The 25992-nt window shown below is 37.9% G+C and overlaps 2 protein-coding genes across 4 annotated transcripts in view; one reads left to right on the forward strand and one right to left on the reverse strand.

Moving 5' to 3' along the window:
* The window catches only part of cenpp (centromere protein P), a 73181-nt gene extending 72794 nt beyond the window's left edge, over positions 1-387 (forward strand). Inside the window, 1 exon segment of the mRNA NM_001003555.3 lies at positions 51-387. Within this exon segment, the coding sequence (NP_001003555.2) occupies positions 51-169 (119 nt within the window). The 3' untranslated portion in view covers positions 170-387.
* ippk (inositol 1,3,4,5,6-pentakisphosphate 2-kinase) lies at positions 205-25316 on the reverse strand. 3 transcript variants are annotated; one of them, XR_015521181.1, is made up of 14 exons: positions 25136-25316; positions 21999-22058; positions 19722-19817; positions 19310-19376; positions 15723-15844; positions 15122-15211; positions 11849-11907; positions 8938-9010; positions 8493-8772; positions 6498-6633; positions 6035-6137; positions 3819-3898; positions 2025-3727; positions 205-1776 (listed from the first exon to the last, which is right to left on the reverse strand). XR_015521181.1 is itself a non-coding variant. In NM_001014324.1 (13 exon segments), coding segments are annotated over 13 exon segments (1452 nt in total). In that variant the 5' UTR covers positions 25217-25312; the 3' UTR covers positions 2672-3522.
* Between the last annotated feature and the right edge of the window lie 676 nt (positions 25317-25992).

The following is a 25992-nucleotide window of genomic DNA, read 5'->3' on the forward strand; positions in this document are numbered from 1 at the left end:
GCTCAGAACATTGATGAAATTATATACATTTTCTGTTCTTTTTTTTCTAGCTCTGGAGTTGGACACCAAAAAAGTGATGGAAAAAGGGTCCGATTATTTTCAGAGCCTCCTGCAGCTTCTCGGGGTGGAGGCATCAATCGAAGGCTTGATAAGAACCGTGTGTTCGTGACAAGTTGTAAATCACAAGCCAGCACTCATGGGAACTTCATATCTAATCATTTTATTTGATATAAACACCTGTACAATCACCCGTTAGGAACTACATCTTGATGCCACCAGTACGTGTTAATCATTTTCACGCACCATATGCCCACACTGTATGGAAATATACATCATTAGACAAGAGCTAGAAAAATAAATAATTTTAAATACAAAATGTCAGACAGCAAAATCCACTTTGTATTTTCTTTTTTTGAAGTAGTTAAAACTTTAATATTAGATTTCCATCACAGAAACTGTGAACTTCCTTTCCTTTTCAAAAATCAACGTCCATTCCTATCTACATAGTGATTATTGATCTGTATTTCATTAAGATAAGACAACGCCACCACCTCAGACTCGTAGTATCTCGGTTCGAATGGGGAAAGATGTCGTTAAAACAAAAGGCAAAAACAGCAATGTCTGGTGTGGAGAAACTGCACTTAATCGGATACATCATCATCATCATCATAACACATCAAAATGGAGCGACAGGACAGTACGCAATCGATTGGACGATAAAAGTGCGTTCGCTCATGATTAAGTAAGGCGTTTTTAATACTTCTCTTGACACCAGTTCACATTAAGACAAAAAGGGGAGTGTGAACGACACAGTTTGGCAAAAGTCAATCCATGTAAAACCCAAATACTATATACTCCCGCTGAAAAAACGGCACTGACGACTTTGAGTTTAATAAGCCCACAGAGTTTGCGTCACGCTGTAAGAGGTAAACAGGAGCATGAGGATCACTCACACCACAGTATTTTGTAACAGTAATATTCCCCATGACAGAGAAAGGCGACCGCGAGGTGCCATCCGTAGTGTTAAAGCCACACTGTAAAATTAGCATGAACCCTTGCACTGTGGTTGGATTATTAGGTCCATCAGCACTGGCATTTCTGGGGGCTAACAATGTACTGCTTCTCCACTGGAAAAAAACTGCTGAGTCATCTTGCTTCTGTATTGTGCTAACGATCATTGGCATGCTGTCCATCTTTGGTCGACTTATGAAATATGTCTGGCTCTGCAAACAATTACGAGCATTAAAACAGACATTATAGCTGCAGGGGATGGATTGGGCTGGTTGTTTTATAGTCTGCGCTTTAAAAACTGTTGACAAGCAAGCATATTAGCGTCGAACTCAAAGATGAACAAACACAGCTAATTTAAAAAATGGATGTTGGACTTTAAAGTAGTCGTTCAGACATAAATGATGACTCCGTTCTTATTGACACACCTTGATGCCAGTACACTGATGTTTTTTCAACATTTACGAACAACCGTTATGCAACTTTTGGCATACAACAACAGGTTGAATGTGACGAAAGGCTGTATATAAAGCACCATGAATGTAGTCGGTACAGCTTGTGCACTATTATTACAATTTTTTTTAAAGTCTTACTACAGTTTTGAAAGCAAAAAAAAAAAAGATAATAGTGTTGTCACAATACTGGAATCCGATACCAATCGGTACTTAAATTGCAAAATCATCTATTTTTGATAACATTTAAGCACTGTTGAGTGTGTTCTTAAACAGCGCTGATTTGCCATTGAGTTCACATGCTCAACAGAAATAACTGTGATTGGCCGCGAAGATCATCAGTTCACCGAAGTCACCCCTGTTTACTGTGTAACCAGATACAGGGACACTGGAGCGTTTTAAAGCCTTAAATATCAGCTGTTCTGTTTACAAGTTCCGCTGATGAACTGACTGATCTTGGTGGCTTTAAAACGCTCCAGTGTCCCTGTATCTGTAGTTACACTCAGTAAACAGCGGTGAGTTCGGTGAACTGATGACACACAAACATTTTTAAAACACAAGTACTGATTGGTAACGAACTCCAGTCCAATCACAGTCATTTCTGTTGAGCACGTGAACACAAAGTCAAATTAGCGCTGTTTAAGAACACGCTCAACAGTACCGATTGGTAACGAACTTCAGTATCATACCAACACCAAGTCCACCTAAAAATGAAAATTTGCTGGTAATTTCATCACCCTCAGGCCATCCATTATGTACATGCTTTTATTTTTCTACGGTAGAACACTAAAGTATATTTTTAGCTGGAAATGTGGGCTTGGCTAATTCATTAAATGCAAGTCAATCGCTACTGGCACTAGTAGAGTCAAACAAAAAAAACATACTCGTAAATCACAAGATCTTACAAAGCAAAGCAAATGGTCTGCAAAAGAAACTGAACAATTTTCACAGCATTCTGTGACAGAAAGCACTACAGACTGTCGTAAACATGCTCAGAATGATTAGCAGATTGATCGTTCTTGTTCATTAAACCACAATGTGTCAAGAGCAACCATAATTAATTTAGTCTTGCCTAAATGATTTTTGGACTCTCAAAATTGCTGGTAGGATTGACTTGGATTTTAAGAACAACCACTAAAAAAAATAACTTTAAAGTTCTACCAAAGAATCTTTATTGATCCGAGTGCGATTAAACCAACACCAATTTTTCATTTTGTGTGAACAACCCCTTAAAATTCGTTTGGACTAAAAAACAGGGTTAAGCTGTATAACAATTCATTCAACATAAGTTTGCGGTGACAAGGCAAGTAAATGGTCGATCTTGTTCATTACGGTCTGTTGTTTAGTAAGACACTTCAATTTGTATATGGCGGTACACGGTTACGCCAACCAAGAGCATGTTACAAAAATACTTTTCATTAAAGAGTAATGTGATTAGACTTTTAATTCTTATAAGTTAAAAAAATCTAACCGTACGGGTAGTGACAGTATTAGCGCAGCCGCATTCACTAGCATGCAACAGGTCTGTGCTTGTCAGTATAACTCCCGATACTGTAGCGCGCCGTGGGTCAGTGGTTTAAGGAGCTCTTTAGGGACGTTACAAAGCAGTAGTCACGCATAAAAACTCAAGTACTCGTCTGTTTTTGAACTCCAAACTGCTTGTACGGTAACTGCACACTCGGCAAAGCTGATGCACGGTGAAGTGTTCATTACGGAAAGATCGCTGTAAGCCACTTTTGGCACTTGGAAACCACAGTAGCGCTGCTGCGAATAAAACAACCCAACAGCACAAACACACACACTAACACACACACAACCTCCTCGTCCTCCCTTTTTACAGCCAATGACTGACTCGTTCAGGTATTCTGTGCTTTAAGGAGACCAGCCCCAGTGAGAACATCATCCTCGAGAAAGAAAAACATTAGGTCGTCCTGGCAACAGCCGTCTTCGCTGCACACTTGTTGGGAGGGCAAACAAACAAACAAACAAACGAAAATAAAAACAAAACTATCACTATTATTTCAACTTCTATTCATCTCCGAGCAGCACTCCTGAAGGCATCTCATACAGCATGGAAAAGCAGCGTACACTCCTGCCTTTCCTTATATAGGCTGGAGGGGGGCGGGGCTTGTGTGCTCCGCAGGTAATAGTTGACAATTTTCGAGTCCAGCTTGTACTGGTGCGGTATGCCTTCATAGGGTTTGGTGTCCAGGTCCAGGATGGAGACGGAGTATGTAAAACGAGGCTTCTCCAGATTCAGCTTGTGTCTGTGAATGTAAAGAAATCACATTTAAACTGACAGCAAATGTCGAGGCAGGTCAGCCAAGAGATGATATTAAAGAGTGCGAGCTAACTTACTCTTCGTCTTCTTCGCAAGGCGCAAACGTGATCATGACCGAGCAGTCTTTGGCCGTCATTGCAACTCTGTACTGATGAACCTGGAGAGATGCACAAGATGTAATGAGAGCTGTCTATATTGTGTATCCGATAGGGAATCTCACAGAAGAGCTGTTTTCAGCCAAACCCCTCTTTTTTTGCTGAAAACACATTCTGAATTTTTACTTTTTTTTAATTTTTTTTATTTTATAAACGTCGCTATTGACATGTAAACATCTTAAAACATTGGGTGTTGCCAGTAGCTGTTTCCATCAACCTATTTCATGCACATTTTGGACATGTGCATTAAAAAATAAATAAATAAATAAATAAAATATAATCGGTTGATGTAAACACAAAGATGCGCATACATTTTGAAAATGCGCATAAAACATGAGCATAAATGCGCATAAAACATAAAGCATAAACTACCACTGCAAATTCCGTTTTTGCTGTTGATATTTGGCGCAAGTCAATGAGGAAGAGATGATTTTGTTCTTTTACTCGTTGGATGGAATGCAATATGGAAATTGTTCATTAAACCACAATGTGTCATGAGCACACGTATTTTACATGCATGTTTTTTGGACTCTCAAAATGGCTGGTAGTGATCGACTTGCATTTTAAGAATAACCAGGAAAAAAAATTTACTTTAAATTTCTACCAAAGAATCTTCATTGATCGGAGTGCGATTAAACCAACACAAATTTTTTTTAAATGCGCTTAAAGTATGCGCAAAACTGAGTAGGATTAACTTTTAATTCTAATTGCAAATTTCAAATTGCAAACCACTGCAAATTTAGTTTTTGCTGTTGATATTTGGCGCCAGTCAATGTGGAAGTTAAGTTTTTTTCTCTTTGACTCATTGGATGGAAACACTGCCTTATTCACATGTTGTTTATGCGATATTCTAGTTATGCACATAAATTTACTTCGCATTTTTGGATGGAAACCTAGCTAATGGCGCCATGCGAACACATAGTATGTGTTTAGGGAGGTGTAGATTAAAGGCAAGCGCAAACAAACGCACAACAGTGGCAGAGTATGTGGTCGTGTTTGCTAACGCTTCATCAGCAAAGTGTGTATTTACTTCACAGCCAAAAGCAGAGACGCAACGATGCATCAAAAGGCAAATTCTACATGCACATCAGCATAATTACACTTCCTTAAAAGTGCCGTTTACTAACAAGGTGGCATATGTTGATAGTTTCCATGGATGTGGATGTGTAATGGATGTGTAAACAAATCAGAAATCTTCACTGCCTGTTAGATATATGATATGAAGTGGGTCTCAGATCTGACAAGAAACACAGCATTAAATTCCATTTCCCCCCACCATGTCTTTAAAATATATCGATGATGTTTAGTTTACCCCAGTATTTTCAATGGAATTTCTGCGCTAACCTGTTGCTACTGACAGCGCTAGTGGTTACAAAGCTCTTTCATCTGTTTTACGCTTGAACAACTAAATTTAAGTATATTTAACTGAATGTATTGTAATTACATTACAACATCGATGCTGTAAGAACAATCCTGTGAAATTGAAAATACTCACATTAAGCTTTCACCGGAAGTTTATTGTTGGCTTTATAACTCAACTGTACATAGAGCCTAGTTCCTTTGATGCAAACAAATCAAAAATCGAGTCCTTGAAGCAATACTTCTAGGAACTAAAGTAACATTTCTCCAGTCTCAAAGGCCCTATTTTGTCGCAAAGTATATTTTAGTAAAATAATAATATTGTATTATTTCTATACAGCACTTTTACTAATGAAAAAGTAGGATCAACATTCATAATTTGTCACCGAAAATCACAATGCAATGGACAAGTAACCCTGTATTTGACTTAGAACCAAAAATGGCAATTACGAAAATACATATGTATTACACTATTTCTATTTTACTAATATATCAAAATTACATTACAGATGATGATGATGGATTTTTTGTGCAGCAGCAAAGGCTATTTTCATGGCAAAAACATTTCATTAATAAATATACAATAAAAAACAAACTAATAAATACATAAATTAAATAAGATTTTTAACAGTAATACGTGACCAAAAAAATCCAAAATTTTTTCAAAATGACATAAGTCTTTTTTTGGGGGGGGGGGGGGGGGGGGGTGCAAGTTTGCTGTTCTGTACTGTGAGATTTACACCTAAACTCAACTGCATCACACATGTTCACCGTCTCACCTTCCCAATTGCATATTCCACAGAGCCGTCGTCCTCGTTTAGACAGCTTTTCACTGTGTCCATGAAACTCTCATCGTAAGGCCCATCTATCTGCAGTCGGCTTCTGGAGATACAAACAAGTCTTGATTACATGCTGAAGTGTGTTCGAGCATGTTTATTTTGTAAAAACTGAAAGCTTTGCATGCAAATCTCCTATGACCACATCGCATAAAACCACCATGCGGCTGCAATTCAAATTCACACACAATGAGTCTTTTGCTCCATCTAGTGGTCACCATAGGATTATTTCAAATAAAGTGTACAATAAGAATGAAATGTTATTCTGCTGTTAATTTGTAAAAAATAATTCAAGTGAATCCCAATACTGAAGAATCTGGTCAATAGTAGGTTTGCTCAGCAAGAGGCAAACCTTCCCCTGATAGATCAGTAACGTAGCAGTCAATATCCCAGATAGCAAGTTCACCTTTCTTTCGGGAACTCCTCTAGATACTGCTCCACGCGCTTGTACAGAGGGTAAATTCCTTCAATGTCCAGGTTATCCAGCATCTGAACTTGGAGGATTTTTGCGAGGACACTGTCCTTAGGGAGACCGTGGTGACCTGCGAACACATGAAAATGAGCTTGATCTTACATAACAGATTTTACGACTACTGTACCTTATCAGCGCTGCCTGGGGCGCACCTTTTTTACACAACTTTTTTATTTGCCGTTTGTCTATATTGAGCAGATTCACTCCTACGCATATATTGTGACCCAACAATGAAGTTAATTTTAAACCAATTAGGGCTGGCCACACTGAAAAATTGCACATCTCAATTTTAATTCACAGTTGGGTTCAAATCCAATGTTGAATTAATTCAACACTATAGCGCTTATTATGTTTGTTTATATTTACCACAATATTTTAGTGTAAAATGAACAGCTGATTGGATTACAAACTTCTAGATTGCATTTAAGGCCGTTTAATAAGACTGTGATCAACTTTACTGACAATTATCAGTCTACTTTCATGTAATGTACTGTTAAATAGTAATTCTCCACGTTGAAAAAGATGTCGCTTTTTTGTATCATCCCATTCAGATGAATCAAGGCTACCATTTGTTTTCAAGAAAAACAGCTAAGCTAAGTTATTCACAGTGATCAGCTGGCTTGTAAGCTAGTTTTCTGCTGAAAAGTGTATTGTTGACACCTGAATATGGGTTAATCTACTGCAGGGGTGCCCAAACTCGCTCCTGGAGGGCCGGTGTCCCACATATTTTAGTTCCAACCCCAATTAAACACACTTGAACTAGCTAATCAAGAGCTGCATCTGAAACCGCCTATAACTCAGTAGGTACTGCATTTGAATATAAACGTACTACTGGGCCAATAGAAAAGTACGTTCCGAGTACGTACAGTATGAATGTTAAAAGTGTGAATGGAATTCGGACGTGCTACATCCGCCATTTTGTCATGGTCACGTGACTTACCTGCGTCAGTTGCATCGCTTCACTCCCATTCATGAATTCTCTCGTGGAGCATCATGGGATAGCACAGCGTGCATGGGGTGCGCACTTCAGAATCCGCCGGAAGTATTAAGTCATCTGGGTACTTCTCGCGTACTTACTTTCGAATTCTATGAATTCGGACATACTACTAGGCTCGCATACTGATTTTAGCATACTGTGAAGTATGGAAGTATGCAGTTTCGGATGCAGCCAAGAGCTAAACTATGCAGGACACCGATCCTCCAGGGCCGAGTTTGGACACCTCTGATTTACTGATTCAGCAATTATATTAATAATATTTATTTTATGTATTGTTCAAGACCAGATATTCGTTCACATTTAAAAAGGGTGTTTACTGAACTGAGGTGAATATGGATTACAAAAAAAATGGCTTTTCTTTTTCAATTTCGCAACAAAAGTAGGGTAAATTCATTTAGAAGGAAACTAAGAAAATATGCTTATTGTAATTTACTGGAAGGGAAGCATGCTATATAGACATGCTACACATTTACATATAGACTGAAAGATCGATTGTTAGGACTTAATAATTGATAATGGTTGATCAAAATGATAACATTAAAATCAAGAAATCAACATATTATAACATTATGAAGCTAAGCAGGGCTGAGCCTGGTCAGTTTGTGGATAGGAGACCACATGAGATAACTAGGTTGCTGTTGGAAGTAGTGTTAGTGAGGCCAGCAGGGGGCGCTCAACCTGTGGTCTGTGCGAGTCCTAATGCCCCAGTAAAGTGAAGGGGACTCTATGCTGCGAGTGAGCACCGTCTTTCGGATGAGACATCATCACAGTTATATATATATATATATATATATAAACAAACAGCAATAACGTAACAAAGCCCTGTTTACAGAAATCATTTTTGAATGTTTAGAAGCTTCCAGAAGGACCAATTACTACTAGGAAAACTATTTAGGGAGCTAAGGGAAGGGTCTTATCCAAATTGGCCTCACCGTTTCGGATCAAGTCTCTTGGGAAGGGACTGGCTTCACAGTGTGGTTTGCTTTCTGAAAGGTGCATCTTCCTGGGCTCTCCGGAACGGTTTGAGTCTCCGCCGCTGAGCAGAGCAGAACAGATCACCTGAATGAACTCGTTGAGGATGACTTTACCGGGCTGGTGGCCATTATAAAGGCCGTTAGTGTGGGGGAAATAAGGCCGGAGGTGCTGAATGAGATTGTTTAAGTCGGGTTGCTGTTTGGCATCGTCTTTACAGCTAAAAATCAACTCTCCACCCTGGAAAAATGAGATCAATGGAGAAAATAAAAAGATAAATGATACTTAATCATAATTTTCCAGTGAGTCAAACAAATATAAAAGCAGAAACTATGAGTAGATTTAAAGTAACAATAATACAAAAGTTGTCTCAAGACTGAATTAAACACAGAAGTTTATATTTACCTTAAAGATTTTTAAGTTGTTTTGTGGTTCCTCTAAGAGATTCTTCAATGCAACATACATTCGCTGTTTGCTCCTGGAATATAAGATTAATTAAACATTAGCCACATTTTAATCTCTTTTTTTTTTACCAATCACAAAAAAAAAGCCATCCATTCATTTTCTTCCGCTGGTGGGGGCAGAAATCTCGGGTGATAACCCCAGACCTTCCTCTCTCTGAACAATTCTACCAGCTCCTCTGGGGAGATCCCAAGGCATTCCCAGGCAAGCAGAGACATAGTCCCTCCAGCCTTTCCTGGGTATTCCCCAAGACCTCCTACCAGCGGGACAAGCCTGAAACACCTCTCCAAGTAGATATCCAAGAAACATATCAATCAAATGCCTGAGTTACCTCAGCTGGCTTCTCTAGTCGTGAAGAGCAGTGACTCAGTGTTCCTCCAAGGTGACAGAGCTGCTCACCCTATGCATAAGGGAGGCTTCAACAAAAGGCCTAAGGTGTCTTGGTGCCATATGCACTGTTGGACACCCTTATTCTTAACCATGGTGTTCATTATGGACAAACTGGCTAGCCCAGAAGTCCAACAACAGACCAACACTTGGATTGAGTCAAGGAAGGCTGTTCCTCCCAATCACACCTTTCCAGGTATCACTGTCATTACCCAGATGGGTATTGAAGATTCCCCAGTAGAACGATGAAGTCCCCAGTCAGAGCACCTTCCAGCACCCCTCCTAAGGACTTTAAAAAGGCTGGGTACTCTGCACTGGTGTTTGGCCAGTAGGCACAAACTACAATGAGAGACCTATCCCTTACCCAAAGGCGCTGGGAGGCGACCCTCTCATTTAAGGGAAAAATTCTAACACGTGGTGGCTGAGTTGGGGAGCTATAGACAAGCCCACACCAGCCCGTCGCCTCTCGCTTGGGGCAACTACAAAGTGGAAAAAGTCCAGCCCTTCTCAAGAAGTTGAATTCCAGAGCCAAAACTGTGCGCTGAGGTGAGCCTGACTATCTCTATTCAGTACCATTCAACCTCCTGCACAAGTTCAGGCTGCTTCCCTCCCGTTGAGGTGACATTCCATGTCCCAAGAGCCAATTTCTGTGCTTGATTGTCATTAGCCATTTACCTGTTTTTCTAGTATAACAAAAAATGTTTAAATGGAAATAACAAGATGTGCATCAATTTTAAAAATGTGCATAAAATAACCTTGAACACGCAACGGAGTAAGATACACTTTATCTGGAAATTTTTTTCTCACATAAACTATTGTAACGGAGGACAGCTAGCAAAGTGCCATGCAGGTAAACCGCACTTTTTTTACTTCTACAGGTGCTCTAGAGACAGACACTAGAGGCCATGGTCTTTAGCCTCCTTGTTAGAGCAACCGACTCCCTTAGAAAGAATCACTGGTTCGATCGACGCTTGGGTACAGTAGAACTAATGGGTTTCATGTGGGGGTCGTCCGGGATAACAGTGAGTGTAATGGAGGCCAGCTAGTGAAGTGCTATGCAGGTAAACCTCACTCCTTTGACCTCTACAGGTGCTCTAGCAAAAGACGCTTGAGGCCATGGCCTTTAGCCTCTTGTTAGAGCAACCAACTCCCACACATAGAATGGCTGGTTCGATCTCAGCTTAGCATGGGTTGGGTGCAGTTGAACCGGTGAATTCCACTATGAAGGAAACACATTATGTGAATTTGTTTAACAGATCATGCAATAACAAAAATGGGTGTGATAGGATGACATTATTGGACAAACCAGGGGCTGAACAGACTGAACTAAATTGACTGAACAGATTGTAAAACATCTGAAATGTCATTTTGGTCTTTTTCAAATCCCTCAGCCAAAATCTGTGGTCAAAGTGGTTCAGTATTATTATCTCCAGAACTGTGTTGAGCCTGCGCTTACAAAGTCTCCAAAAGCCACTGTATGGTAATTTTATTACAAGAAACAAGGACAACAGTGGCTTCTCCTACTGCGTCAAACAGTTTCATTTTATTTTTTGGTTTATAAGGAAGTGAGGAATTTGTCCTCTTTAACTCATTGAATGGAAACTGATTTATTCACAAATGTTTTGCATCAAATTCCAGTTTAGCTTCTTTTGAAGGAAGCATAGCTATTTATATACAGGTTTGTACATTTTTCATTCATTTTCTTGTCGGCTTAGTCCCTTTATTAATCCGGGGTCACCACAGCGAAACCGCCAACTTATCCAGCAAGTTTTTTACGCAGCGGATGCCCTTCCAGCCGCAACCCATCTCTGGGAAACATCCACACACACACACACTCATACACTACGGACAATTTAGCCTACCCAATTCACCTGTACCGCATGTCTTTGGACTGCGGGGGAAACCGGAGCACCCAAAGGAAACCCACGCGAACGCAGGGAAACATGCAAACTTCACACAGAAACGGCAACAGAGCAGAGGCTCGAACCAGCGACCTTCTTGCTGTGAGGCGACAGCACTACCTACTGTGCCACTGCTTCGCCCCTTTGTACATTTTATTGACTTTAAAAAGACATTCGTAAGAGATCTCAGTTTTCCACAACAGAATTGAATCTGAACTTATAAATGGTTAGGGTTGGTCTCACGGTGAAGATGTGCGTCACAACTTAAAAATACTGACTGCGGTTTTTCCAAGTAAAAAATTATTTGCTTCAACAAAACGTCCGTGACAGAATAATTGCTTGAATATCTCTACCACAATTAGTTAAGCATGATAAGAATGCAGGCTGATTTTTCCAAGTAAAAAAATTATTCGCTTCAACAAAAGGCCAGTGACACAACCAACTGCTTGAATATCTGCCACAGTTAGTTAGGCTTGATAAGAATGCAGGCTAAATGTCACACCATCATCAAAAGATATAAATCCAGCTCTGAGTCTCTGCATTGAATGACAGAATCAGTGACTCACCCTGAGAAGAGATCCAGAGGGCAATATCGACTCAGTCGCTTCCACTTCCCATTGGCTAACTGTGAAAGATAAAACGGCATGTTAGGAATCTGTAAACTGTAAAGTATACACAGCCGCTTAAAAAGACTGTGCAGTCAAAAATCTTTTTTTTTTGCCTTAGTAGTACGTTAAAGATTTTTTTGCTGAAATTGGACTTTGTTGATGACTGACAATCAACATGCAACATACACTTTTTATACATTTCAAGACCTTATCGCCAGTTCTAAATGGTTACGCCAGCAATACATGAACTGACATTTACTATATACTCATTGTAAGACAGCACAACTGCACAGTCTTGGTTGTGCTCCGAGTTTGGCGAATAAAAAGGGCAAATTCGCAATCATTCTTTCTGTTTTTGTTAAAAGGGGACACATACCACATACATCACTTGACTCTTTATTTTGGCCCAAACAAAGAACAAAAAAGAAGCTAGTATGAAGCATATCAATGCCTCTAAACAGACTAGCTCTATAATGCAGCAGTTAATGAGTGAAGAGATGGCAACAAATCACTTCACTTTTTCCATATTTTTTGTTACAGCCTTATTTCAAAATGGATTAAAATAATTGGTTTCCTCAAAATTCTACACACAATACCCCATAATGACGATGTGAAAAAAGATTTTTTGAAATTGTTGCATATTTATTAAAAATAAAAAAAGCTGAAAAATGTACATGAGTATTCACAGCATTTGCCCAATACTTTGTTGATGCACCTTTGGCAGCAATTACAGCCTTAAGTTTTTTTTAATATGATGCCACAGGCAAACCTGTCTTTGGGATTTTTTGCCCATTCCTCTTAAGCCTGGTTTATACTTCTGCGTCAAGTGACCGGCGTAACTCACGGCGCATGCAACGCGCGTGACTGTGCATTTATACTTCTGCGCGCTGTCTCTGTTGGTCTGCATTAACACTTCCGAAACGCTAGTGGGCAGTGAGGTGTAAATGTTCCTCTGTGTCGAGTTTCTTCGCTGTTGCTTTGCTTTTCCTGAACACTTCCGGGATATACAAGTGGCTCAAACTCGCTCATTTTGAGGCAGGAACCAGCAGACGTGCAACAACTTTAACTATGAGGTAAACACAAAACAAAACTTTCCATCCAGAGCTCCTTCACAGGACTCCACACTTGTAAACAATCGCTCGCGCCATTCGCGTGGCTCTCGGTCCCGCCCAGACTCGTCAGCGCTACCAAGCCGACCAATCACAGAGCTTACGCTACGCGTCGTTAGAACATGTAGTTACAATTTTTGAGAGGTGCACGTCAGTGACGGCGATGGCCACGGCGAAGGGCTATGCGTCAGCGCCATAGCATACGCCGGCGTTTGACGCAGAAGTATAAATCAGCCTTTAGCAGTAGCATTCCTCTTAGCATTCATCTTTCCCTCTATCCTGACTAGTCTTCCAGTTTCTGCTGGTGAAAAACATCCCCACAGCATGATGCTGCCACCACCATGCTTCACTGTAGGGATGGTATTAGCCTGGTGATGAGCGGTGCCTGGTTTTCTCCAAACATAACACCTGGCAATCACTCCAAATAGTTTAATTTTAGTCCCATCAGACCAAAAAATTTTGCTTCTTATGGTCTGAGAGTCTTTCAGATGCCTTTTGGCAAATTCCAGGCGGGGAGTGGCTTCTGTCTGGCCACTCTACCATACAGGCCTGATTAGTGGATTGCAGCACAGATGGTTGTTTTTCTGTAAGGTTCTCCTCCCTCCACAGAAAAATGCTGGAGCTCAGACAGAGTTACCATCGGGTTATTGATCACCTCCCTAACTTTAAGGCCCATCTTCTCCGACAACTCAGCTTAGATGGCCGGCCAGTTCTAGGAGGAGTCCTGGTGGTTCCAAACACCTTCCATTTATAGATGATAGAGGCCGCTGTGCTCACTGAAACCTTCAAAGCAGCAGAAACGTTTCTGTAACCTTCCCCAGCCTTGTGCCGAGACAATTCTGTCTCGGAGGTCTACAGACAATTCCTTTGTCTTCATGCTTAGTTTGTGCTTTGACATGCACTGTCAACCCTGGGACCTTATAAAGACAGGTGTATGCCTTTTCAAATCATGTCCAACCAACTAAATTTACCACAGGTGAACTCCAATTAAGCTGCTGAAACATCTCAAGAATGATCAGTGCAAACAGAATGTACCTCAGCTCAATTTACAGCTTCAAGGCAAAGGCTGTGAACACTTATTATGTGTTTTTGCAAGTTTTTATTTTTAATAAATTAGCAACAATTTCAAAACCTCTTTTTTCACATTGTCATAATGGGGTATTGTGTGTAGAATTAAGGAAATAAATTAATTTAACCTATTTTGGAATAAGACGTTAACATAGAATAATATGGAAAAAGTGAAGCGCTATGAATATTTTCCGGATGCACTGTATACAATTAAAACATGATACAAAATTGAATACATTGGAAACGGGCATTTAAGACTTCTTAAGACATCTTTGTCTTTATTTGACAGTAGAATGACACCTAGATGTTGGCACCCTAACCACGGTGTTATCGCAATAACTAAGGCACTTTCTCTAAATTGATTTATCATCATTTAAAACTTTAAGATCCCGTGGACACCGTTAAAATGAATACTTGTGGCTCCTTTCAACACACAGTAGTCTGAACTATTGGTCAAAAAAAAAACAACTAAAAATGTTTTACAACATCATTACCTTTAACCCACAGCCTCTGCAAACATTTCTGAGCGTGTTCTCACGATAGTCTGGAACACAGGCTTCCTTTCACATATTGTAATAAATCAAACTAATATACTGTTCTTGCACAGAACGACCGTTTTAGTTCATAAGACCTCAACGTATTGTGAAAAGCCACAGGTATTCATTTTGTTTTGACTGCATGTGTTTTAAGCTGCTGGCTTGCATTTTATGAATCACCAAGAACCACAGTTTCAGCTAAAAATCTTCTGTGATCTTCTACTGTCAACATCTTGGCTGATCAGCAAAATTTCTCTCGCTTTAAATCTGATACACTCTCCAAAGTCCTGATTCAGTTGGACACTATGATTTCAGCGTGTGCTGTAACTGAACTCCCACAGGACTGATTATGTGATAGGGAGCAGTACAAACAGACAGCAGGATGTTTACACTACGCTGGACCATCCTCTTTTTGTTAAAGCAGAAGTTTGCTTTAGAAATCGGACTTCACTTCTAGAAACAATGCTTTACATTGGAAAAAAACGAGGCCTTTTCTATGATTCGTAATTGGAACTTGCCTTATAATGCTGATGCATGCAGAATCTGCAAACTTTCCATTTGCATTCCTTCGTCATGTGTCTCGAAAAGGGTAGAAATCCACATTTTGGCTGAAAAAAGGGAAAAACGTGGAATTTTATCTCGGCATCTTCAAATTACACAATGATGTTTTGTCAACAAGCTTTATAGATAGTCACACACAAGCCTTTCACTTCAGATTCATACCAGTTTGACTAACCATGTGATTAAATTCCACACAGATATATTCAGTGAGTCATTCAGATGCTGTGGTTCACTTCCCTATAAACTGGGTGTTCATAAACTCACCCCTAAAAAAAGTACTTCTCATTTCATGAGATTTAAAGTTTCCAGTTTAGCAACAGAGAGCACCTACAGAAGATACATAAAGATATATATATATAAAAAAAAGCTAAAGCTCATCGACACCAATCTTCAAGTTCAATGACCAGTCGTGTAAAACGTGACACTCAAGTCAACACATTCAAGGCGAGGTTTCTGGCATTTTTGCTTAGAGTATAATTGTCTGGAAATATGATTCTTGGAATCATGCCAGCAGTTATTTATAAAACCAGCCTTTCAGGTGTTAAATGTGAAGTTCACCTTTATCTCAACGCAGATTGGAGGTCTGTGGTCTCTGAGGTGATGAAGGGGCAGTTGGGTTAGATCGGGAAGGCATAAACCGCAGCCGCTGAAAGTGTCCATGACCTTATCACAGCGCAGTTCTGCATGAAGAAAAGACCACAACACCGTTACGCAACACAAAATCCCCGTCAACAAAAATGACTGTATCTTTAGACTGACTGTGGGAGAATCTCAGGAAACATGCCAGTCATAAGACACAGAACAAAAGACCTTTAAACCAGTTTATAAGGTCAGAATCACTTGAAAATCAAGTAAAGATCATCTTCCATGAAGACATTTTGTCAATTTGGTTCAGTAACTATCAAAACACAATTTTTTATTAGTAATGTGCATTGCTAATAATGGAAATTGGACCATTTTAAGGCGGTTTTCACAATATTCAGACTTGATTTTCAATATTTCGGCCAAATGTTGATCTATAATAAAAAAACATACATCAGTGGAAAGATATTTATTTAGCCTTGAGATTGTTAAGTACTTCTAATTAAGTGATCAAAATACAACAGTACCATTTTTTCCTATTTACATTTATGTAGCATTGGTTTTGCAGGAAATTAGTTAAATATTTGAGCAGTTTAATACTCATACAACTACCTTCTGTGCCCTAAAAATACTGTCTTAAACCTTTAAAATGCATGAAAATGTTCCTCTGTGTTTGCTGGAGCGACTGAGATGCTATTTAGACAAGTGCCTTTTTGTTTTAAAATGCATACGCTTTATCACGGTTAGGCCTGCTGTCCACACTACTCCAGCATCTGCAACCTGTGAAAATAGAGCGCTTTGAAAATGCTGAAAACTGTTTTAGTTTGGAAATGCTGGCGTAGCACTTCAGCATATGAAGAGTTTAGAGTTTAGATGCAAAAACCTCTAAATGCTGTCTGAAATGGCAAAGAAGAAGTCCTTTTCATGGTCTTTCAAGTAAAATATCTCAACATAAACAAAGAAGGCTGAGTAGAAATGTTAATGTTCGCTAGAAATTTCAGACGGCGCTCAGAGGTTTTTGCATCAGAAGTCTTCATATACAGACTAAATGCAGACTTTTGAAAACTGAGGTGCATGGGGATAGTGGTCCGAGGTCAAGATGTTAAACATGCGTTTAAATGGTATTTCTGTGTCATTCATACCGCTGTCACGTCCATAATCTCCACATCTACTTTACTGAAAATTAAGTCAGCTATAGTCTGCTCTCACTGTGTGAGGATGAAGAGAATAGAAATAGATCAAACATGACGAGAATAAACAAATTCTCATGGCAATATCTGGATTATTTGTGTTCAACAAGTCAACCTGGGTATTTTATAAGCATTAAAAATATTTATTTATGCAATAGTAATTGACCTAGCCTTTATCACTTAAAATAGCAGGATTATTTCTTCATTATGTGATATCAAACAATGTCTAGTGTTGTCACAATACTGCAGTTTCCAACTTCACTATGAAACATATCAACATTCGATACTGTGGGGAACAAATTCAGAAACATTTAAAGCAGTGTTTCTCAACCACGTTTCTGGAGGACCACCAGTTCAGCAAATTTTCCATGTCTCCTTAACCAAACACGCCTGATTCAGATCATCAGCTCATTAGCAGAGACTGAAAGACCTGTAATGGATGTGACAAAGGAGACATCCAAAACATCCAGTGCTGGTGGTCCTCCAGGAACGTGGTTGAGAAACACTGATTTTAAGCATGCAAATGAAGTTAAAAGATTTTTTAAAAATAACTAAACCATATAGGGCCCTATCATACACCCGGTGCAATGTGGCGCAAGGCATGGCGCAGTAGTCTTTTGGTAGTTTCAGCTTGGCGCAAGAGTCGTTTTGAGGCGTTGCGCTACGCTGTTTAAATAGCAAATGCATTAGCGCTCAGATGTGCGCCCATAGGCGTTCTGGTCTAAAAAGGAAGGCGTTCTGAGGCAGACCGCTGGCGGATTGCTTTTTTGAGAAACTAAAATAGATTTTTCATTAGACCAAAACTAACCCGGTCTAAACTCCAGCGCAGAGTTGCGCCTCACTTACACACTGCTTAATATGCACAAGAGAGCAATAGGCAAATATCTTTACATATGAAAAAAATTTAAATATTAAGGATATATATAGGATATAATAAGAATAGATGTAGGATAAAAATATAAAGGATTAAAATATTACAAAACATATTATTTTCTAGCCTGCTTAAATATGAAAAATCACTGCTTTTATGTCTTCTTCATCTCAGGAGGCTTTTTTAGTTCATTCATAACAATTTGCTTTTGTATAATGTTATTATTATTAGCAGTATTATTTAATATATCCATATTTATATTTGTTTTATTCAAAACAAGCTTAGATTTGCCCACCTGTCAGGTTTTAGACCATATGGGGCACAGCATGTGTATTAGGATATAACTCAGGTTTTTGAACACACTTCGTTATTATTGTTCATTTATTCGTTTGCTGGAAATTTGAACTGAATTTAGAAATAGTTTTGAAACAAATATTTGCACTTAACAAACGCAATTAATTATTTATAGGCTAATTGATGTCTGTGCGTAAAGGTTTCCCTATCCAAGAGCGAAGTGAAAGTAGATCCATTATCTCTCATTCTCACCCAGTAGATGCTGTGTTTAACAGTTTTCTGTTAAAAAAAACTTTCAACTGTTTGCTAGTGAAATGCTCAGATTTTCCACTTAGACTTACTTTGCGTCCTGTAAATAGCGAATGCGCTTATGGTGCGACGTAGCTGGTTCTTAAAGGGAATGGGAGATGAGACTCTAATTGGTTTATTCTCAAAACACACCTATAACTCATTAAGAAAATAAACTCAACACTTTTAGACCATGCGCCGCGGCGAAAAGCTGATTTTCCTGTCCTTAAATTAGCAAAAATGCGTTCTGAAAGCGTTTGCGCCTTGCGTTTTGCACTCTGCGCATGGACCGTCAAAATAGAGCCCATAATGCTTATACCAGATACTGTACGTCAGCAAAGTACAAAAGGCAATAAATTACAAAAAAGCTAAACTAAACTAGTGCAATTTCTTCTTATTTTCTGTTTAACACAACAGTGTTAAATTCTTATAGATTTTTCAGAGAGTGTGAGAGAGCAAAGCCAGTATCGATACTATCCAAGAAGCAAGATTGTATCATTTTAAACATTTCAGTATCAACGTTTTTAATTATTTTAAAAACTCGACTGGTGTTATGAGGTGAATTTACAGTTAAAGAATGTCAGTAACTCGAGATTTGTAGACAGGCTCAAACATATCACACTTATACTACTGTAATAACAAATCATTTCCCAAACTAATTATAGATTATCGTTATTACAATAAGTCCAATTTTTCGTTGGGCAAATGTATATCAATCAATACAATATTGCCCATTTAGTGTAACAAGAATGCATTAGCGTAAAGGCACAAGCTGTAAAGACTTCACCCTCTTCTGTAAAGGGAGGAGAAGAAACAATCTCATTTGCATTTAAGACACACACGAAAACAGTGTGTTTGCTTTCACACAAATAGGGGCCGTTTAACCCCCTTCAACTGACTTTAAAAATACAGTCATTTACCAGGTCGTTCTTGTTGGACCTTCAGTGACATCTGTCTTAAAAAGTCCAGCGGTAGTCTGACAACCTCCTGCAAAACATTCGAGCTATTATTCAAGGAGTCACGGTTTGTTTTAATGGGAAAGTTCATCCAAAAATTACAATTCGGTCATCATTTACTCCACTTGTTCCTAATTTGTTTGAGAACTTTCAACTGTTAGTAGGGAAAAATGACTTTGATAGTATTTTTTGTGGATATCATTGGCTGCTTTTTCCAACATTCTTCAAAATCTCTTGTTTTATGTTCAACAGCAGAAAGAAATCCATAAAAGTTTACAACCACTTGAATGTGAGGAAATGTTTATTTTTGGGTGAACTATCCCTTCAAAGCAACAGGCACTGGCAATATACACAAACTTCAGGAACTGTAACTTACTCCGCTGTGAACGTATTTCTCCCCAAGCAAAGGCTTCATGACATGTTTGCTATAGTCCATAATGTTGAGGATGTGTCGCAAAGTTTGTTCTGCGGTCTGTGGAAAAGATAGGAAAATAAGCTGACGTTACGCTCTATGATGATGCAAATGCATAAAGACCGAACATTTGAGGCTGATTTGCATCTGCATCTCTGCAGATGCTCTTTGTACCAAAGGAGACAATCGAAATACAGTGAAAGAAAACCCACAATATAATAGTAAACGTTACCATTTGTGCAAATTGTTTTCTAAAATCTAATGTTACAAAAGTTTTCTGAATACTTTATCATCATGGGAAATACCATTATAGTTTGGGAAGTAACACGTACGGTTAAAACAAATTACAATATTCAATAATTCAATATTTCGAAGAGTTCAAATTTCACCTAAATGATGTTCAAGTGCCACCTGAAATGAACATTTTTCTCAGGCTGCTGTGTGTACGTTCACAAACTTCCCTTTTATGGTGATTAATAGGAACTTCTAATTGACTTTAAAGTGAAAAAACCGAACGTAAACATAGCAGGTTTGGAAATTATTAATATAGCTGACCTTTAAAACACAATAAACAATTATTTATTATTTAACAAAGTTTTTATTGTTAGTTTTTAGGATATCTATGAGCTAGAGTGCACCAAAACAGTGACAAAATTCTTGTTTAGAAGATATAAAACTGATATAAACATGTAAAGCTTGTAGTTTGTCACTACAATGGATCAATGAATTTATTCACGTCGCCTCGTACTTTAGTTTCTCATAAAATTGTGGCCAATCAAATGCTTTCTGGTATATGACATGCCCCGCCCCCTTCAAGACACTTCACATTTGATGCGCTTGAGTTCTACCACTCATCAACAGATTGCTATTGGCTGTTTTTTTTAAAGGGGAGGAGCTATACTTTTTATCAGTAGAGATTACTTCATCGAAAAAAAATTGCACATTTCAATGCACTTCAGGGGGCCTTTAAACTAAGTGTTTTTAACGAATTTTCATTTTTTATTTGCAGACACAAATGCTTAAATGCTTGGAGAAGTAATTAGTTAATTAGCTTAATAGTTCAAACATAAACATTTTCGCATGTTAATCTGGCCTACGACGTGCGGACATTTTGATTGAGAATTCTGTGGCTATTTATATTGTAGGCTAACACTGCGGCAATAAATCTCCTTGAGTTGACATAAGGCAATTTGATGAAACTCAGGATGAGCTTAATACACTTAGGAGATTTTGATTTCTTAGTTAATGCCAAATAATGCATTGAAATCATAGTCGTAATCTGACTAATCACAAGCCATATTACCTGTAATATATCAGGCTTTTTCCCACTGTTCATTTGAATCCATTAACTAACATCAAAGTCACTTTAAGGCTAGTGATTTCACTCTGCGGCCACCTTTGAAATGCCTCTCGGGCGGTATGCTCGGGCATTCTGTCTGAATGGGGAAACATTAAATTCTCCAACTGTTTGCCAAGCTTACAATTACATATTTGGAATCACCAATAAATTAAACAACGACTGTGTTATAAGTTTCGTTTATAAAATAATCAAGCAAAATCAGCATATTTTTAGGTTGCCCAAGCAAATGCGCATGCGAACTCGAAAGGAACGAGATCACGACACCAACCTCATTTATGACCATTCAAGACATTATCATCCTCTGAATACTGCTTCGTCAAATCGTGTTTGGCTTCAGAAGTAATTCACAACTTGGTCTTGAAGGCAAACCTCCTCCAAAAATGTCAGCGACTCTTTGTTTACACGTTTGTGGACGTTTGAGTAGTTGCTGTCATATGATGTGCGTTTGACAGGACGGACTGTACCTCACATTCATATCATACATATTATGAAAAAAAGCACACAGTTGTAAAAGCACACGTCTTGTCCAAGCTTTTACCCTGGAGAAACGTCAGTCTATAACAATCAATGATTGGTTCATCTACTAGAAGGCGGGGCTTCATTCGCCATATTGACCTTTACACATTTTCCCATTCAAAACTATACAAGTGACATGTGTTTCCTAATGTTTACTAATGAGACTTTATTGTTAAGTGTGAACTATTGTACTTTACGAAACTTTTGCTATTTAAGTTGGTTGGCACAGTCGTTTATTCTGAACATTAATATGTTGTATAAAGCAATACACCAAGTATTTTGGTGTTATACTTGTTAAAATAACAGCTCAACATCAGCATGAGTAATTAATAACAACAAGAAAATTTGATCAAATATCGTTTTACCTGTCGTGTATGTGCAGAGTCCTCAGAGGGAACCTTCAACAGACGGAGAACTTGACAGTGCTGTAATGGGAAATAATGTATTTATAAACAGACTTTAGGCATTGTAAATATCCCAGTGAGCAGAGAAGGGAATCCTGTGAAGCGGTTGGCCTATGATTGTACTTTGTATTGGCAACAAACTCCTAATCCACTGAACTGTGAACTGAATTCACATGACATTTTTCCAAAAACGCTTTCGGACATGAAAAGGTTCCTCAAGGTAAAGGTGACATCATTGCAGTGATGATAAACGTACTAGTTGAGCAGACTGTTTTATGGACTGATGCAACCGATGGGCTATTAATGCAGTTTCTAAATGCTCTTGCTCAAGTTGTACAAAACCTACTTCTGCCTTAACGGAACATCAACGTAAAAGGATGAAGCTCATGAATGAATGACGCACAACTCATCCGCAGAATGTGAAGAAAACAAATAGGTGTGTGAGAGTTTAGAGCGTATCATGGCTAATTCAAGGCAAAAACAGATGAAAATATAATTTATAAATAACACATTTCTATAAAACATAGATTTATAAGTATACAAAGACATCAACAGCAACTAATAATGTATAAACAAAAATATATAAAACAGTTTTTTAAGATCTACTTTTGATAAATATCAACAAAAAAACAAATTGGTTGAAAAAAACTATGAGATTTACAAGCGTGAAAATATTAAATATGTAAAACGGTTTTGTAGCATGTCTCCTGTTTAATTTTATTTATATTTAAAGAATTCTGACTAAACTTTTATTTTTATTTATTAATTTTTTTATAGCTGTGACCCCCACTAAACTACCATTCAACAACATATTATGTCAATGTCATTATAACAATAGCTTATATACGAGATAAAATCTTTTCAGGAACATTTAGAAGAGGAATCATTTGGTAAATTATTAAAATATATTTAAATTATCGCAGGGCTGCATCAAAATAATATTCATTATATAATACATGTCATTTTCATTCTTTTGTAGTTAAATGACACCTTCCATGACCTTCCAAACTAAATAATTTACCCAAAGTAAGATATTTTTAATATTTTAAAATATAATGACATTTAGTTTGATCAAAATATTTTCCCAAATGTATGTTAATAGGTCTGGCAAAAAAAATGTGGTTTCATAAATAAATGTTAGCCTGAATTAAAACTGGAACATTATTTTACCTATTTTTGGGACAATTTATACATTCAAAAAGAATTCTAATTTTTTTATTTTATTTTTTTTTTTTACTTTTCACAAAAAATTTAATATGCACTACTAGAATAAATTAGTTAAGGTTATGAGAGTGCGATTTTAATTTGCTGCAGACATCAAAATGGGGCATCAAAGGGTACAACATAAATAAATGACCTTTAAAAAAATTCAACCAAAAATCTACATAAACCACACAGAAATCTTATTAAACTGTTTTATAAGACGCCTCATTCACACTGATTTCAACAGGAATTTGTGGGTCGGCTCTTATTCCAACAATCTAAATCCAGGCCAGACGAATATCTGCTAAACAGTGTGGGTGCATGAAAGAATGTCACTAAACGGAGGCGAACAAGCCCTTGCAGGACTGCAGAACTGGTAAAAAAAAAAACTGCATCAAAGCTTCACCAGTTCTCCCCACACCCAGTTCAGCACGATTACATCAACCTATTGGTCAATGTCGTCTCGGGCAGCTTCCTGTGATTGGATACACACTCTTGTGTTGTAATATGCAAATCCAGTCAGTTTATGACTTCAAATGTTTGTTCCGGCAGCTTATTTATCATTCGAGTACAAACGAAACTGGAAAAATCTGACAAAAGTTAAGCCCTGCCTGTCTTACAGGAAAATATCCTTGATCTTAACTAAACAATCCTTGAAATCACAATCTTAGTGGAAAAAGTCAACTAAACCCTAAATTAACAGATGAACTTATTTACATAAAGTTTTGTTAAAATAAGTTGAGTTATGCTTACAAGACAGACACCATTTTTAGGAACAAATAACTACGTGTATGCTTAGTTATGTATGAGGGGGCCCAGAATATCAGTTATCAAGTGCTGGTTTTTGAAAAACTACCATTATCATCACTTTCTAAACTAGAAAAAACATGAATACATGAAAATAAAATAGAAAAAATATACATTAGGAACACATTCACATAATTTGTTTAGGCATGCTGGATAACTAAAACACCAACTGCATTGTCATTTTATAAACTTTCAGTGTTCCCTTTAGCGTTCTCAAAACTCCATGCAACTTTATAAAATTTAAAGCAAAAACTTTCACTTTCAACTGATACAAAACATTTTAAAGAATTTCTCAGTTTTGACCATTTATGCAACGTTTTTGCACATTAAACCAACTTCAGTCCAAAGTTTTTTTTAATCCCAACACAACAATATGACGTAAAAAAACTTATATTACAACAGGTTCTGTCATCTCCATTTGTGCTCATTCTCAAAGCACCACATTAAAACACAAAAAGTTTTTCATCCCCGTATTACTTTCTCGCCTAATCAATTTCCAAACGCATCAATCTGGTGTGAAACCAGTCTAGACCTTCTTATCTTATTAGTTACCCTCCCCTAGTGTCTTTCGCCCACTGTTAGGTGACAGATTTCCTATCTGAACTTTGAATACTAAATAGGGAGGATATTAAGTGCAATTGTCTTATCGCTAATATCCCAATTAGACCCATGTTGGGTGCATAAACCCAGTCACACAAACTACAAGATCACAACTCACCATTCATTCAACTGGCCTTGTACAATGACCTCGGCATTATATATCCTACAACATATAATGACTTTAAGAAACTTTAGATGCCATAAAGTGGGTGTGCCATTGCTAAAACACATGTGATACACCTAGTACTCTTTTTTTAATGAATCTTAGTTTAGCCTGCTAGGCGGCTAACAGCTTTAAAGCCCTGACAACACATTATTGAGACGAAGAAAGGGTAGATTTCTGCATGATGGTGTTGGAAAACTGTCAAACTTCAAGTTTAAGTTATTTCCTTGTAGTTTGACTGGATTTCTCGTTGATTGAATCAGATTTGATTGAGTTTATATGAAATCATGGCCAAGCTAAAAGCTAGTAACTATTGAACACTCACCCGCAAATGAGACACGACAATGCTCTTGTTGCCCTCCCCGTGATATTTCCAGTCGTTTTCGTCCATTTTATCCAGTTCCATAACCCAGAAAATACGTAAGCGGATCGGGTTTTGGCGCAGATTTGATGGTCTGGGCGAGATGATCAGGGTCAGGCGCAAAACTTCTGGAGGATCCGCGTCTGACACACCGACGGGTGTAGCACTACTACCGCTTTCTGACAGACACGCCTTCTTTGCCCTCTCATTGGTCAGAGGCAGGGGCTGCATATTTTGATTGGCCAGAAGTGTTTGTCGCTATTAAATGGGATCGCTGATTGGATCGTAGAAGTGGCAATCAAATGATCACCCTCTTCCGAATGCAGTTTATAGATTTAGCTATAAAAAATGATGTCATGAACGCATAATGTTGTTTTTCTTTCCTTGTTAGCTATTCTTGCACATTATTTCACGTTTTATACGTCAGAACTACATTTGATATGTGTGTGTGTATATACATATATATAAAATTATATAATTTGTACATATATATATATATATATATATATATATATATATATATATATATATATATATATATATATATATATATGCATACATATGTGACAACAACATCAAATTATGAGGCTTAAAGAATGTCTTGGAAGCAGACATTTACGTACGTACAGCGCGACGATTTGCTTATTATACATTTATTAAAATTTTTAAAATATGTAAATTCTAGAACACATGTTTGACACAATATTTAAAACATGTGGCTAATAAATAGCTATTAACTTTTCCTTTTTTTGGTGGGGTCAACGAAAATATTGGCAGCGCAAGTAAAAATCTGAACCGCTGGCCAGTGGAAAAAATCCTTA

The sequence above is a fragment of the Danio rerio genome, chromosome 22 (genome assembly GCF_052040795.2).
Source record: "Danio rerio strain M-AB ecotype USA chromosome 22, GRCz13ab, whole genome shotgun sequence".
In the NCBI taxonomy this organism is placed as follows: domain Eukaryota; kingdom Metazoa; phylum Chordata; class Actinopteri; order Cypriniformes; family Danionidae; genus Danio; species Danio rerio.